This window comes from Dromaius novaehollandiae, chromosome 25, assembly GCF_036370855.1.
Source record: "Dromaius novaehollandiae isolate bDroNov1 chromosome 25, bDroNov1.hap1, whole genome shotgun sequence".
NCBI classification, from domain to species: domain Eukaryota; kingdom Metazoa; phylum Chordata; class Aves; order Casuariiformes; family Dromaiidae; genus Dromaius; species Dromaius novaehollandiae.
The window spans coordinates 1308361-1325700 of record NC_088122.1 but is presented as its reverse complement, the minus strand read 5'-3'; the positions used below and the strand labels follow the sequence as shown (position 1 = coordinate 1325700).

The following is a 17340-nucleotide window of genomic DNA, read 5'->3' as shown; positions in this document are numbered from 1 at the left end:
TAAGGTTCTTTAAAATACCAAGTATTTCATGACCGTGGAAAATTGAGCTCCCTACCTAATTTATGACCTTGCTAACAACGTGGGAAACTCATTACAAGAAACAAACAACTGAGGTGTTGCTTGCCACCTCTCCTCTATCCCAACAAGCCACCTTCTTAAACTACTTTCCAACTGCTCCTCTCCTGTGGGAAGGTAAATAGCCTGACGGGTTGATCTGAATACATCCTGCGGCTCGTGAGTGCAAAGCCCGTCAGCTCCCAAACTGCACCCGCATGCCCGTCTGCCTTGCTGCGCTGACAGGCGCAGGATTTGCGAGAGCAGGACCTCTCGCAGGAATGTAGCAAAGCTGTTTCCTTCCACCTCATTCCCACGGCAGCAGCAGATTATTCTGCCATCTCTAACTTCAACTGATCCCAAAGCATGCAACAAAACGTAGGACAAAGCCCAGAAATCCAAGATGTAACTTGCAGATGAATTGCCTGGAGGCTGAACACACAGACCAGTTTACATAGGCTTTTTAAATCATGATGTTCGTGTTGCTTGTGAAATGACCTGCAGACACCATGACAATATTAAGAGAGCACATAAGCTGACGGAAATGTTTGAAGGCAAAACTCAAGTACCAATTTGTTGAATTAAGCTGTTTGCTCACATGCCCCTTAACAGAGTTGGGGAGGGTTTGAGCACTTCATCTATACCGTGTGCTTCTTTGGGCACCGTATCAGGATATCACGAACTTAGGGCTCCACATCAGGGCAGCAAAAGCAATAGAAACCACAGTATAAAGCTATTTCTCAAGCCCTTTCTGGAACTCCAAACTGAACTATGTGCCGATTGAGTTGCTGCTGCTAAGTTGAGCCGAGCCCGTCGCCACCACAGACAGACCTGCCTCCGAGAGGACGTCAGCGACGGCTGCAACGCGGAGTATTTTTTGCTCTTCTTGGAACCACATAAATAGTATTTCTGTTTGCCATTAATCCTATCACGCCTGCTCTTCCCACAGGAACCACTGCTGGGAACAGACTTGCGCATCTTCAAACGCCCATGGTTGTCCCACTTCGAGGACCTACCCGTAATGCGGAATGCAAAAAATGGCCAGCGTACAACACAGCCACGTGCCGCTGGAAGGACACGATGCACAGCAAAGGCAGCCGAGGTTACGCCGCGGGAGCCAGAGGAAAGCGCGACAGAAAGCAGGAGCACTGCAAGGCACTGGTGTCTGATGTGGATAATTCTTCCAGCAAACAGAGCTTTGTGGCTTATGTATTGTAAGACAACAACTGAAACAATTCAACAGGCTTTTTGTGAAGTGTCTGTAAACCGGAGATGTTCAGTGACAGGAGTTTCTCTCGGGCATTTCAGCCAGAGGAGACTGCAAGCTGCACTCCAGATTAATACATTCATCGCTAACATTCGACCTTAGGTGCAGAAGTAGCTGGAAACATTCTTCTAAAGGCATGTTTTTGTTCTAGCTGAATCTTGTGCCTTGCTACTCCCTCCGCCCATTTTAATTGCCAGGTGAAGTGTTGTAAGGTGAAGCATGTTCACAACGACAGCATCTACACTTCTATTAATTTCAGTCTGATATTAAGGAGTAGCAGCTACTGTGAAGGTGCCAAATTATTATGACCTCCTAGCAACTGACACGCTGGAGTAAGCCCCAAAATCTAAATAAATCCATCAAGATAACAAAAGGAGAAGAGGGGTGAGGATTAACAGAGACAATGTTAACTGCACATCACGCACAAACCTCGTTAGTTCTGCTACTTCTTAGAAGAAAGGAAAGCCGTTAGACATTACCAGAGAAAAATTAAATGGTAGAAACGTGGCAATGTTTTCTGAAATGCAAGTTTCATGCTTCTGAGAGCTGGAAAAGGATAAGGGCACGACCATCAAGCAAAAACTGTTGGAAAAAACAACGACGACAAAACAACACGGCGTTGAGCCTACGGTAGAGGACACCGACCACCTGAACAGATACCCACTGCTAGCACGGAGCTCCATCAGACCCAGGAGCTATGGGCCGATGTTCAAACAGAATAAATTTAGCTTTGACTAAGAAAAACTGACAGCCGAGCTAACGGCATCCTGGAACAGTTTCCACGCAGACCATCACGGTGCACTCACAGGCGTCACGGACGAGCAGGATTTTGCTCATGAAGCACAAGGCTATGAGATGCTCCAAAGGGCACGGTGACAGAAAGGACGGCCACCAACACGTGCCCTTCCAGCCAGCTACTACCCACCAGCAGGTTTTAGTGTGCGCTCAGGTCAGATCAGCTAGTGACACACTGAAAGTATTAGTAAGACGACAACTGAGTACTAATTGAGTCACGGAACCGCAGGAAACTCACCAAATTCACCACATTTTCTCTCTCCCTCTCCCCCCACATCGTGGGAATGGGAGAGGAGGGAGAAAGCACGCTCAGTTTTGAGGACAGCCAAACAAGAGACAGATGACCTATCTAGGGCTGTAACCGTATGCAACATGATTCACACAGTCCCAGCCTAGTAAATAGCCTATAAGCACATTACTGTTCTTTCCCATCCGATAGTAAACACTGGACCTGGGCCATTTTATTTTTCTTGAGGAGACTCACAGCGCTGTTTTGGCGCAGCTGCTTCCCGAGCAGCCATTCCCATTCTCCTGCTGAGACGGTTTGCTCTGATCCACCCCAGGCTGCCCGGTCCCTAACCATCCCGCTGCCTTTCCGGGTTCCTCAGAGCACGACCACCCTTTTGGCCTGAGGTCCAAGCTTTCCAAAGCCGGCTAGGCTCCTTAAACTGAACATGTTGAGCCTGTGACCCCTACTTCAGGGATCAAGCTGTTCTTGCCCAGTAACGCATTTCCCAGATGCAACATTCAAATGGCAACAGGCTGGAAACCGGCTCTGCTGAAGGCAGCTGCGAAATCTAACACCTCACTGTGGGAAAGGAGAGGCCATTTCCCCAAAGCCAGTAAAAACAGAGAGGTGTAAACTAATTCGACAAACTAATAGCAACATCCATATCAAGAAGAAAGACTGAAGGAAGCATCGGGTCTGTAAGCGACAGGAAGACGAGATCCCGCCAGCAGAACTCCTGCTCTGGGAGAGAGAAAAGCTCCTTCCACAAAATAAACACGCTGCACGCGTTCCCATGGGACACAGCTAGCTAGCACGCAGTCGCTCCTCCACTGTAACTCCAGCATTTCACTTGCTTCAGTCTCAAGGATATTCACATTACTTTAACAAGGAAACTACTCCATTACAGCTTACTGACGGCGCTCACAGCCCTACCCTTGTCCGAGTTAAAAATGCAAGATGAGGGCAGACAGCCCTTCCTCCTTTCTGAGACACACCTGGACCTGAGCCCCTGGGCCAGTCTCCCCTCTCTTTTTTCCAGAATTCAGCCAAGCAGCAAGGTATCCTTGGACTGACCCACCAGTGTTGAGAACAGGAGGAAAGGAGGGTCTCGTTAACGGGCGCAGTCTACGCAGCGCTCTGCGTGTGCCCTGCACGTGCCCCGGGTTTCGGAGGTCGGTGGCTGCCCCCCTGGAGGGGCCGCACGCGTGGCTTCAAGACACCTCCAAAACTCACGGCTGCTGCGGAGGGACCCGGCTCCCGACGCATCAGCTCGGCGGCCAGCACGGCGCGGGGACGCAGCCCCAGTCGCGATGAGCCGGGGAAGCCGGGGAGGCAGGTAGCGGCCAGGCCAGCCTGCGCGAGGCATCGCGGCGTCAAGCGGCTGGAGCACTGCCGGGGCAGAGGACCCGGGAACGCGTTCAAACAAGGCTCAAAAAGCAAACGAGTTCACCAGAAAAGAACGTTTAAGGGTGATCGCCGATTGTGACAGGAGATACCGAGTAATTCAGCTTAAACAGCAGGTTGGTACGGGTCTTGTAAAGCAGATTTATTCTACTGAACCCAGACATCTGGCTGGGTAAAGCCTTACTCTAATACTGAATTTTTGTGACAAAGGTATTTAGAGTCCCATAGTCTTATTTCTTCTATATATTTTAAATTCACAGACTGTGTTTCACAGAAAAGGCACAGAAGGTGTGTTCCTACCCCTAAATTTGTCTGACACAAACTTCACACTACAGATGTTGAGAGATATTAGGAAAGGAGAAAATGGGGAAAAAAACAGGTTACAAATAAACACAACATTTCAAAACACCTTTTAGGAGACTGAAACCTGATCAAGGCCACCTGAGGAGAGAGAATGAGGACACTTTGCCCCAGATTTATTATTATTATTATTATTATTATTATTATTATTATTAAACTGGGATTCTCTCAGTTATACTAAAAAAGTCATATACAGAGACTGCCACAATCTCAAATTTCCCCCCTTGACCATGTGTGCAGTGATGGTTGCATCTGATTAGGAAAAGCAGAGGATTTTTTGCACATGCTGCAGAAATAAGTTCTTCAAAGAGTGTTTCACATACACTTAGAACAGAAAAAGAAGTGGTTTATAACTCCATGTATGGCAGAGGTGGAGAGGGGACATCAAAGAATGGGCATCACTGACAAATTATAGACTGTGGGGAAAAACATGAGAGCAACTCAGCTGTCAGCCAGGGCCATATGAGAGGGGCCCTCTGAAGAATCAGGTGTCGTTAAGTGGTATTGGATGAATGTTTACAAAGTGCTTCCATCATCTTGCTGAGCACAGACAAATTAAAAACAGAACTGTAAGTCCTGTCCTGTTTCAAATGCAGCTGAACTTTGAGCATCGATGTTGCATTTGGAAGTTTTTTGCATACGAGCACTAGAGACTGGGCACAAATTTGGAGGACAGCCTGAATCTGAGAGCAGCAGCCCAGGTGAAGCCAGCACAGCAGCCTGATGCTGTCCAAGCTCCCCTCCTTCAAGACTGCGCTGTTCCCCAGCGCACACTTTCTGAACGAAGGTTGTTTTAATGCCTGCCTGAGTGAATACTTCAGTCACTTGCAGTTCTGCAGAGGCACTTGCTATAGTTAACTAAGTGGGTCCCGTGAGCAAGTCACTCTCACCCTCAGTTCTGGAGCTACACACTAAGCCTTGAGGCAAAACCACAACACTGAGGACTGCAAGCTGGGCTCTTACCCCAGCTCCACCACAGCTTTCTGGAGTGACCTTGGAGAACAACTGACCTTCTTTTCCTGTGAGGCCACTGTAAATGTTAACAAAGCACTTAGCCACAGACAGAAAACAGCATTTGTTACAAAGGAGACGGATTCTTGTCCAAGCTGATAAAGCTGTACAATGCTTGCACAACTACCAGCAGCTACCAAGAGAAACCTTTTGCAGAACGGAGAGGTTAACTGTTACACCTGCTCCAAGATCTCACATGACCCTGCAAGAAGTGTTTTTCGAGCCATTAAAAATCACACCAAATTTTTTTTTTTTAAAGATATGTTCGTCATTATCACATCGTAGGAAGCACTAACAAAAACGTAGCTGCTCAAGACAATCTGAAGCCTGTCTAAGCAGAGAATCAACACAGACACATTAACACTGGGAAAGGAGCAGCTCTTAACCAATTCGAGATCCATAAAGAAGTCTTATACCCTGACAGCCAGCAACTGGCACGAGTTTTTCACAGCAAGAGCAAAATGCAGAACAGTCGCACTACGGAGAGCCGTACGACTCCTGCAGATGGTGCAAACAGGCAGGCATCTAGCTAACTTGTTTCGATGGCAAAGGGCAGGTTTGACTCGGAGCGTGTCAGCCAAAATGCCAGAGCACGTTTGCAGTCTCAGCATCCATTTTTGCTAAACAGAAGGTTTTACTATAAAAGAACAATTTTCACTCTGTGGCTGCTCCGATACATGGCTGCTCCACGGCAGAGAAGCCTGCAGTCCTGTATCAGAGCCATCTTCCCTCCAACCAAAGGAGGGAAATGACTCCTTCACTGCAGACCATTATACCCTGGAGGGTATGAGCAGGAAAAATGTTGTTTTGCCTTCTGAGCTAATCTGCTTTATTTTTTAAAAGGAACCAGGCCTCTTGGGGACAACCCCAAAACATTTCCCATTATTGCCTGTGCCAAAGCATTAGAAGCCTTTGGTCATTCATGATAGATCCGAGCTTCCCAAAGCTCGCGTCAGCTAGCCCCACCGGCTCCATCACAGCAGCACGAGGAGCACGCTACGATGAAGGCTTTCCTCCTAGCACACATTTTGTGCTCAATAGTTCAAGTCCAATAGTTCAGAAGAAAGAAGATGACTTCCTACAGAGCTGAAGAACTGTTTGGATGTTGAATTGCTGTCCTACAATAACTAGCAGTTAATTTGTTTTTAGCCACTTTCCTTGAAGAGTAAAAGAGCAGAGCTGCTTTGCAGAGGCAAAGGCTTGCAAAAGCAGTTTAAGTGAGTCATGCTTTCTTCATACCGAAACCAGTGAGAAGGGGCAGCAAGGGGTGTTCAGACGTCTTAAAGAATCATTTTCTTTTGCTTTAGGGGCTGGCTGAAATAGGATTAGAATTGGCAGCACGCCTCCTTCACAACAAAATTCTTCTGCAAAATTCTTCTCTTTTTGTCTCCAGACAGTTGTTTCAGAGTCAGACACAAAAATCTGTATTTTGCAGATCTTCAGCAATCTACGCATTCTGCATCAATTGCTATGCAGAGGGTGTGGCTTTGGCAGAAGCAGAGTCTTCACTGCAGCAGGGAAAGGAAAAGGAGAGAAATTACTGGCAGTGTGGGCCACTCCTGTTGGCAGGGCTTTGTAGTTGTAGCAATACTTTATAAGGAAATTTCTTGGATGCTGCTGCTTCCTCATGTTGCTAAGGTTTTTTGTCTTCTGTTGCAGATGCTCTGCAAACTTGTTCTTAGCAGGTATTCGGTACAAAATTAAGATCTTGCCCAGGATGGGACTATCTGCAGGAACACCAGAACAGACCCGAGACCTGCTCCTAAGAGCTGCTTCAGAAATAAAGCACTCCTGTTAAGAGCTGCGTGTGCCAAATGCCATTCAGAGCCACTGAAGCCAAGACCAGAAGCAGCAAAGAAAAAAAACCCAGGAGATTCAGGTGGAAGAAATGCCTAGTATAGATGAGGTAACACACACATATCAGACTTTATCCAACCTGTTTGTATTAACGATCAGAAACCTCCTGGCACACTTCCAGATCCTGAGAATCAATTAAATTGCAACATCGGGCTAAGCTACTATTCAAACGGGAGGCTTCCAAGGAAAGTTCGAGTTATTAACTTGTTTGTAGTGGGGCTGTTTATTTCCTCCAAATCAATGATTTAGTGCACCGGGCACATGAGAACATGCCCTCATGATGACACAGAGTCCAGATTAACAAAAACTTAGCTCTGCCTTGTCTTTGAAAATATCACGGATTTTAACACTACTGTCTCAGTCGAGCTCCAGCTCCGATACCTTACGTACGCAGGAGGGCAAGTCTGAAGATTCACACCGGAAAGCACTGTATAGCATGAACTAAGAAAGTGAATCAGTTCTGAACGAATGGTGTCCAGCACCTGGGGACGTGGATGTCTCCTTAGACCTCTGCTACATTTAAGGAATTAACAGTGCTTAGAGGTCTTCTGGTTGAGACGTACCAGGAAAAAAGTAACGTGACTGAAGTAACTGAAGAACCACAGCAGGCAAGGGCTTGGCCTGGCCAGTGACATTACTGGATTAACAAATTGTTTCTGTAGCAGCTTTCTGGGTCTCCCTCCCCAGTTTTTTTCCTCCTAAATACTCTATCTCGCCAAGTCCGACTGGAAAAACAAAAAGGGAACATGTTCACAACTACATCAAACAGGTTGAGGAACAGGATGTACTGTGTGTTTGGGTTTTTTTTTCCAGACAGGAGTTGTTTTAAATGTTTGACCCTGGACCGATGCAGGTTGGATTGTCCATTAACATCAAATCAAAAAAAAAGTTACCAACAATAAATCAAGTTGAGAAAAGCAACAGGTAGAAAGATGCACCACAGGCTGAAAGTGCAGCACCCAAACTAATTGCTAATTTGGCTCCTACTAGGCACTTCTACAGAGACTTTTTCCTGCAGGCTTGTACAGCTGTGAGCATGTGACAATAACACAGTAAGTCTCTCTGGGCAGGATTGGCAGAAAAGCACAATTCTAAGGAAAGAACAGCTCACGTATGAGCTCTTGTGCACACACTGCTGAGAAGCAGAAATCCTAAACAGGGTAGATTTCTCCAGTCAAAGCTGCCATCGAGACTTAAAAAAGTAACTTTCCTTTCAGATTTTTAACTGAAATAGCTGACTGCCTAATAAGCAAACTACAACAGCCTTTACTCAAACAAATGGTATTTGGGGATTCCAGATTAATTCCAGAGTCAACTATAGCAACGAGCAACTGAAAGTTGCCAATATCCATTTTATTTTAATAAGTACAAGTAAGATTTAAAATGCAATAGGGCTGGGGCTGTGTGTGTAACTAATAAAGGTGTCTGGTAGCTTAAGTGATCTGGAGACAGTTCTGGGATTCAAAATTTAAACAAATACTAAGCAAATGATCTGGTGCAGAGGAGTAGAGGAATGCTCTCCTAAGGGCTGAGGAATGCAAGCCCGTCGAGACAGCAGCAGCAGAAACAGCTGTATGTGCACCCTGCACCGGGATGTGAAGCCGACTGAAAATATGTGAAGTTAATGCTGTTTAAGCACTTTTACATGCATCTATACTTAGAAAGATAAATATAAGCAACTCTGTTTAATAAAAGTTTGCCTATGCAACACTATTCTGCAACTTGAAAATACAAATTCAGTAAGATCTAGATAAGAGCTCTCACACCGGAGACCTAGAAAGCAATTATAAAAATAATCGACAGTTGGATTATTCGCTTGAACCCCCAGCATCCTCTCAGTGATTTGCATTTCAAACAGACCAAAGCTTACAGCAGGACAGATTGTTTCCCAGGACAGACCATTTCCCCGTCTTAGCTGCAGGTTCACGCAGGACTTAAGTGCTCTTCCATTCAGCCCACAACCCGTGCTTCCTATCTCACCAACAAAAGATTTAGTTTAAAATCAGAGTAAGCATTTTGCACGTTGATACAGATATGCTTAGACAGCTCTACGCTTCAAAAAATACCTACAAGAAACCAGACAAACCTGGTTTAGTAAAGGCCAGCTTTTAGGCTCGCTGACTGCACACTATACTATGAGCAGTACCAGAGCACTACAGTAAAATAAAAATACCCAAATCGGACATCTGTTACCTGTAACATAGATGCCACCATACTGTTTCATTAGAAGGTGACAGGTAATGTCTTGCATGCCAGTCAATGTTTCACACAGCAAAACAAATGCCAAGTTTGCCCAGTCATCTGTGACTAACTCGATGAGCTCATGGTCCAGCGGATGACAACATCGAGCACCTCCTGCACGTGATGCTGTCAAACAACGACGTCTCTGTGCTGTAGCTAGAGACTGCCAAAAGGACACATCCACGTTTACAGGGAGGTTAGGGGTTTCAAAGGAAAGACCAATTTGATTATTCTGGCTGCTTGCCAGCTTGGCAGAGAAACTCACTGATGAGCAAGGACCTCTTTTTACACCCGAGTTCTCCAAAGCTCCTCAGCCGTGTCTCCTGCAGAAAGTCAGATCGTTATCTGAGGCGAAGGAGCAGGAAAACAGGGCAGGACAATGGGAAAGCATGCTCTGTTTACCGCTGGCTGTTGTGAGGAAAGCCCTTCGGGGTGGGAGCTGCTGAAGGTTAGACCAGCGCGCAGATGGAGTGTGTGGGAGGGCAGGAAGGACAGAAACCAGCGGCAGCAAGAACTGACTCAGCAACGTTCACCCCCTTCCATTATCTCAGATCTTAAAGACGAATTGTTAAAACATACTTTCAAAATGAGAGCACAGGCTGGAGATGGTTTATAAAACTTTGCTAGGAACAGGCAAGCGTTTTAACTCATGCAAGTTAGCATGAGCACAGATGTCGGTCCCGCTGGAAACCAGCCCCACGTGATGACAGGCTGTATCACAAGTCACAGTCGCTGGGGACTTAATAAACAATAATGTGCACGGCACATTTCAGGGCTTCAGTGCAAGAGCACAGCGAAGGCCACCCCTCCCACACAGGAAGGGATGGGACAGCAACCGCGTGACGGAAAAGGGAGAGTTCAGCCCAGCACAGCCAGGGGAGCAGCAAAGGACAAAGCCTGGGATCTAGCTATCAAATACTAGCTTTAACGGCCTCCTAACGCTGCAGCTCTGCAGACATCACAGGTTATAATGCATTATCTTCCCCTCCCCAAATAGCTTAAAAAAAAGTAACAAATTAACTATGTACCAAACCAAGTAATGCTCAAAACAAGACTAGTGTTGCAATTCAGAAAAAACACATTTTTTTTTCTTTTTCAGAGGTAGGTAAGGAATAGAAACATTAGCAACGCTGACAGCTGTCGGTGTAAAGAGATAGGCCACCGGGGCCAGCTGAAGCACCACCAGGGAGAAAACTCAAAAAACCTGCTGTACTTGTTGTTTCCACTATCTAATGTACATGTAATGGACATGTAAGCATTTATGAAGCATTCTGCAGTGCATTCAGTTAATTCTCAGAAAATCACGTGCCTGTACAGTGACTTTAAGATTAGGAAGCTTTCCAATGTTTTGTTGAGAAGAGATGCCATCACCATGCAGTACTAACGGCAACTTGAAATTCTGCCTTGCCGGTTGGCTGCCAGATACTGACCCAACAAGCATCTCATTAAGTCTCCAGTCATCTCCTTCCAGCTATTTATGTCAAACTGTATGCTGTTAGGCTTGAAGAGTCTAAAGCAACTTCAGATTGGGGACAGAAGAACAGAAATTAGTTATAGAACTGTATTATAAAACATTTAAAGAAATACTAATTGCTCAGAAATTAGTGCTTGTATAACAACTGCAAGACAAGAGGCTCTCTGATCTACAACTTGCAAGAACAATGACAGCCAGTAGTCATCAGTCCTGAAAGGATCTTTTAATTTCTCTATAAGAAAAGAGTAGAAAAAGCCACAGATATTTCTAGCCACTCCAGACAATCAATCATGATTGATTGCCACCTACTTCAGCTCAGATATGAAGGCAATGAGTCACACCAACAACCCGTCTCACACAAGCCACTGACCGGGCCAACAGCTCGGTCCAGATTTGACAGCCGACGGGGAAAGGCACTGGGTGGCTGCACCGCCTCTTCCCCAGTACGGGTATGCAGTGCTCAAAAGCCAAACGTGCCTATTAAGTCTGTGTAATGTTTTAATTTTTAATAGAGTCCATATAGACACCTGTATTCACACCCCTTTAGGGCCAGTGTCAAGAGCTATAGGTTGTTTCTTTCTTGAACGACAGTAGCTCTTTATCCAGCCTGCATCCTTCCTGCTGTTGAACATCTGGACTGCTGCTAAGAGCAGAAGCCACTCAGGCTGTACTGATGAGCTACCTCCAGAAAGAAAAAAAATAAAATAAAGAATCAAGCCTAGAGGGCAAGGCAGCTGAAAGCTACCCAAAAGCCTTGCTACAAACTTTTTTTGTATGAAACAGCACCTTATTTAGACAATTTGAAAAATGTTACAGAGGAACGCTATGGCTGGGAATTTGCATAATGGGCGTCTACATCTTGCTTACCTAACATGAGAAGAATCCGGTCCATCAGTAAGTCTAGACTGTGGTGTCGAATCCATGGGACTGAGGAATCCCAGGCCAGAAATAACACCCCAGCAAGGGCAGGGTGCTGCCATCTGCTGACACCCACGCCGGGACCGGCAAGGCAGCAGCAACCTGACCTTTTGCAGCCACACGAATGCCATCTCTGGAGCCGGGCTACTGCGGGGAGCTGGGCTCCGGGTTAACCAGAAGAGCCAGCCTCCTGCTTGCAAAGCCCAAAGTGAGTGCTCCAAGCACTGCGGAGAGACCTGCGAGTATTAGCGTTACCTACAACATCATGCCCCAAAATTTTGACTGGGCTGCACCACTGGCCACGATTTGTAGTTCCCAATTAAAGCAATGGTAGCTTTGATAGTGCTTTTTTAGTTTTTAAATGTATATAAACTGTTTAATACTAAAGCCCATATCATAATAGCTTTCAAATTTAAAATAATCCCAAATCGTAAGTGGCTTAAGAGGGACACCTGCGGTTCACACAGACGCACTGCAGGCAGCTGCTCTGGAAGATGGCTTTTCCCGTGGGACCGGGTTTTAGACTACAAGATACTCAAAATCCCCAAAAGTGTGTGTTTGGCTGCCGTCTCCATCTTTGAAAACTTGGCTGCGATACAGGGAGAAAGACAGAACCACTGGCTTTGAAGTCGCATGGATCATAACTCTGCGTGATTGCAGACTAGCAGCTATTCGGCATCTGTCCAACTTTGCTTCCTGCTCCAAAGCGGGACCAGCTCTACCTCTGCACCGGTGTTGACGCGCTCGTCCCCAAAGCCCCCACTGACGACGTCCAACGCCTCCCATAAACAGAGAGGTTGAAACACGCAGTCGACCTCCTGCCCCTTCAATTCTAACCAGTATATTAATAAAAATCAAGTAACTCTCCATCTCTGCTTTGAAATACAGCACCCCTGATGTAAAGATAGTTCTGTTGTCTTAAAAATGAATTATGTGAGCTAGAGACTCTCTAGTCTCTGCCCAGCTACGGGCTTGCCATCTCACCAAGCTTACGTTCCTTTCCCTTGCCATATTTCAGATGTGTGACAAGAAATACAGGATTTCACAAAAGGAACGCTAATACATGAAAAGACCTTTGAGGTTGCTACAGGGAAAGCATTAGTGTAAAGTATTAAACTACAAAGATAGAGGTGGTTAGAGAAAAGCAACGCGAACAATCGTGTACTGCAGCCCATATCCTGCTGTGAAATTCTCGGCTATTGTGTGTTACAAGCAGCAATATGTACCATGTCTATAGAGCCTGCTAAAAAGACTTCTATGTATTTTATGTAAGCAGCTGCACTTAAAAGTCAGACATCTGGTGAACAGCAGGGCAATGATGGATAAATGGGATGTGATTAGGTCAAACTCAGTCGCGTCATGCATGGTCCCATGGAACTGTCATCCATATGGCAGACAATATTTGAAACCTCAGAAGAAAAAATACATGAAGACAAAGTTGTGTGAAAGTCAGCAGAAAATATTTTGGAAAATGAAGCTGTGAAAATATACCGGTGGAATGCTGATTCTAGGAAGTCAACGTAGACCAAGTGTCATGCTTTATCCCAGTGTAATTTCCTTCAAGCACACTAAAATGTACATGTCCAGTGTGGCCTATCTCCTTTATGCAACAAGATCAGTGAAGCCTACCACAAGCTGAACTACAGCTACAGGCATCATTCCAGTTTAAATCCCCAATTTTAAATACTGTATATGGGGACACACAGGGAAAATACAAAGAGAATGGCCAAACTGGTCTAAGTCTTTAGAATAATGCCACCAATTTATTCTATGCTCTGAGATCATACAAAGCTCCAGGGCAATTTAAAACAGTGCAGCTGCTATTTAACTTATTTCTTCTATAGAAAAGTCATGAGGCTTTAATCACCATGCAGCTTCATTAACTGGAGATTACTAATTGCAGATTTGTTAGTCAGCACTACCAGATAATGTTTTAGTGTTGATTGCTTGAATAGGGAAGACTGGAACTGATGATTTAATAATTTTAATGGAATACAAGTTGATTTGCAAGAGCTGTCCTCAGCAGAATGCATGAAAAACGCTAGTTCTGCCTTGCCATGTACTTCCAGAAAGGAGCAGTTTCAGTGTAATTAATGTGATGCTAAAGGTCAGGGAAAACAGTAGGGAACAAATGAGGCACTTACCTTAAATCATGTGTTGAAACTGCTGCCTCTACCCTAACCATTCTGTTTAAAGGCCATGGAGAAGACATGACATTTCCAGTATTTAATATTCTAGCACAGAGTAAAAATCCTATTACATGGAATGAGAAAGCCACCGTTTGCAGCATCTCCTGTTTCTGAAATATTAGTTAACGAGTACGTACAAACGTTTCAACAAAGGCTAGATAAGAAAAGAAACTAAATTCATGCAACTAGATGATGAAGTTAAATTCTGCTCCTTCCCTTAGCTTCCAGCAAGAACAAAGGCTCCCACACACACACCTCGTGTGTCTTCTGACTAAGAGGAACAAGTCTTCTCTGGAATCTGTGGATCTCGTTCCCTAATTAAGGATGTGGATTACTGTTACATAATGTGCAGAATGACATTCCACATTGGCAGAGAGTAATCACTAGTCTGTCTCAGACCAACAAAAGCAAGGAGAGTCGGACCAGAAGAGTACCGCAGAACAGCCAACATAGCTGAGCAAACGACAGAACAGTGTTATCTACTGCAACATTTTCCAACTGTAGCAAGTAAAACTTCACCATCAGTGGAAGACAGATTAATGATGACACGATACTGGAAGTTTCAAAAGGGGAGGGTTCTTCTTGCTCACCTTCCTGCTGCAATGAAGCAGTTTCAGCTTCCGTCCAGTACGGCACACTCGCTGTTAGTGGGATCCCAGTTACAACTCCTTCTGAAAAGGAAGCTGGAATTCAAGAGATTCATCATCAATATGTTAAACAGATGGTGCATTACTAGAGAAGCTATAAATGGGAATTATATATTTCACTCTATTGGCTACCTTTATTACAGCAATATTTACTTCAATAATCAGTGTAATAAAGAAGGCACTGCATTGACCTCAGCTGTCTGTTTGTAATGATATTAATTTTCTGTATCAAAGAACACAATGTCCTAGGTACATTCTGAAATCAACATTGATTTGCTTGAATTTTATGATGTTTCCAAGCACATCTTTATTCTGCTGCATACAACAGACACATACTGGCAGTGAACGTTTTTATTTGTTTTATAAGTAATATGCATGATGTAGAGGTCACGCTGTGTATTTCTGACACTCAATCTGAATTTGCAGCCTCTGAAACTGGAGATAACTGATGTTTCAACTATTGGATGAGAGTTCACTTAAATATCCTGCTCTAGATCTCACTGCAATCTAGCTAGAGCACTACAGTCAGATGTTGAGCTTAAGTCCACCACGATGGGAAAGGGAGAGCTATTTGCACCTTTGTATTATAGGTGGGGGGAATTCTATACACAGCTCCAGCAAAGCAGCCAGCATAGAGTCCTCTGGCTAAGCACACACTTGCTGGCAAGCTTAGCTTTCAAACAAGTGTTATAAGACTATGAACGAGCTGGTCTTAAGAAAGCATAAAAACACTAAGAGGAATCTTTAGGTCATAATTAGTTATTTCACATATTGAGATGCTCCCTTGCTGTATCAGTTCATGGCACCCCATAGGATGTCTGTCTTCCTGCTTACCAGTAAAACATTGCTCAACCTCCCTCCGGTCAGCCCAGCTTACCACACTGAAGTCAAAGCTGTCGTGAGCAAGTGCTATGGATTAATTCCAAGAATCCAGCTGAGCTGAAATCCAACTCTGCTTGTTTTCCCCACTTACTGTCTGAACACAAACAAGGTTTTCTGTTTGTTTTTTTAAAGAGCAAAAACCATGTCACTTATTGTCTGCTGGGTTTTAGGCCACAATTCGCCTTATTCCTTTTGCCTCCATCTTCCTCAGATTTCAGTAAATCAAAGGATGAGGAATAGTCCCCTAGCCAAACTACTCATTTTTAATGAAAATTTAATCCTTTTTTTTGAGACTACCAATTCTCACAAATACCATATTGAAAACAAGACTGTCAAATGCCAGCTATCAGTGCAAATACTCAGGCACGTACAAATGCTAGACAACGCACTTTCCCTTTCATTTGCTTACATTACTATTAAGTTAGAGACAACTAAAAGCTTTATGGTTTCACACAAATTCTGTCTAATAGTCTTATGTTGCTTTTGGAAGTGTAAGAGGTTCTGAGAGCTTATACAAGGTGGTGGGAAATCTAACTTGATACCTCTTGGATTGTAAGAGTATTATGCATAGAAGGGAAAGAGGTAAACACCAGAAGCCAGGACTGAAACCGTTTATGCACTTGGCAAAGCACTGACTGTATAAAATGAGGGTGAGAGCAGAAGAAAAAGCCACACAACGAACCAGGATCTAGTCTTCCTCCCAGATCAGTAAGCCCTCTTGCAGCTTTCTCGTATTCCCCTGCTCAAAGTTTTCCACGGCGTTATCCACACGCTCATCCAGAGGCAGTTTTTGGACCCAGCCGCCCTCCATGGCCTCGGCCAGAGCAGAGCTGTGCCCGGGAAGGGCAGGCGGCCCCCGGCCCGCACGTTCCTCCCTGCTCAGAACAGCAAATGCCCAAGCTGGGGCCTCGCTCTCCGCACTCCTTCCTGCAGCAGCACAGACCTGCCTCATCTCATTTGTTTCTGAAAGGCAACAATAAACCCCAAAAGGGACTGCAGTTCAGTGAGTCTTGTCACCCAAGTGGCGTGCCCATCCCAAAATAAAGTAATAATTAATACACCACTGCAGTAAAAGGGTGAGAGAGATGAGCAGTCGGGAGGAAGTTCAGTCATCAGTAAACAAACACGTTCTTCGCCATCTCCATACAGGACGAAGTGCCTTTTATAAGGGAAAGGAAGGAAGATTACTTTCCCAATACCCTGCTGCTTCCTACTAAATGCTTTCTTTGTAAGAGATGAACTTGCCCCCTCAAATCACGGGCCATGCTAGAGCCAGTGTCCAGCTGCAATCCCTGCTCCAGCGCCTCCCAAGCTTTCCAGCTATATGTGGTTTTATAGCATGAAAAAATAATTATGGCCTCTGAACTGCAAACAGATTTAAGCAGCAAGTAGCTCGGCCCTGCAAGGCCTGTGCAGCAGCTCAAGGGCCTCCGGCGCTCTGCGCGAGGTGGTAAAGGTCAAGCCGCTGCAGCAACGAGCCACCGCCTTCAGGCTGCAGGAGAAGGTTCAAAGCCTCATCTGAAGACAAGTCACCCGAACCAAAATCTCCCTTTGGACAATTTGAGCTGTGCTGAAAACATTCCCAAGCGGACGGCCAGGAGGTCTGGCCTACGGCACCTGCAAAGTGCGCCGGGCAGGAGACCCGCACGGAGCCAGGCCCTTTCCGAGGAGGCTCCCGGTCCAGGCAGAGCCAAACCCCCCGCACCGGCCGGTGCTGCTGTTTGAGCCGCTGGGGCTGCTCCCCATCCATCTCCCCCGCAGCTGCAATCGGTGCAGCGTTGCAGGGCCCCGGACCAGGCCGGATCAGCAACACGTGCACGTTCACCCGGTGTCACTCCTGCACGCGGTTTGGGGCTGAAAGTTGATACATGAGGAACAGTTTGCAAGGAAAAAAACAACAACAACTTTCCTTCCAGAGATACCCGATGAACACAATACCATCTTTGGCTTTCCGCAGCAACGAGCCTTTGTTTACAGGCTTACAGAATTCGACTCTGGGGGCTGGTCTGTTC

The 17340-nt window shown here is 45.5% G+C and overlaps 1 protein-coding gene across 3 annotated transcripts in view; it reads right to left on the bottom strand.

Moving 5' to 3' along the window:
* GNG7 (G protein subunit gamma 7) overlaps nt 1-17340 on the bottom strand; it is a 77101-nt gene that overhangs the window by 36712 nt on the left and 23049 nt on the right. For 2 of the 3 annotated variants that reach the window (XR_010385095.1, XR_010385093.1), the window contains one exon: nt 14390-14482. Coding sequence is in view for 1 of the 3 variants with exons in the window: in XM_064497441.1 (XP_064353511.1) it covers nt 2355-2490 (136 nt within the window). In the remaining 2 variants the exon portion in view is untranslated. Of the gene's footprint in view, nt 1-2354; nt 2506-14389; nt 14483-17340 lie in introns of those variants that run through there. The other variant, XM_064497441.1, reaches the window with a different exon arrangement.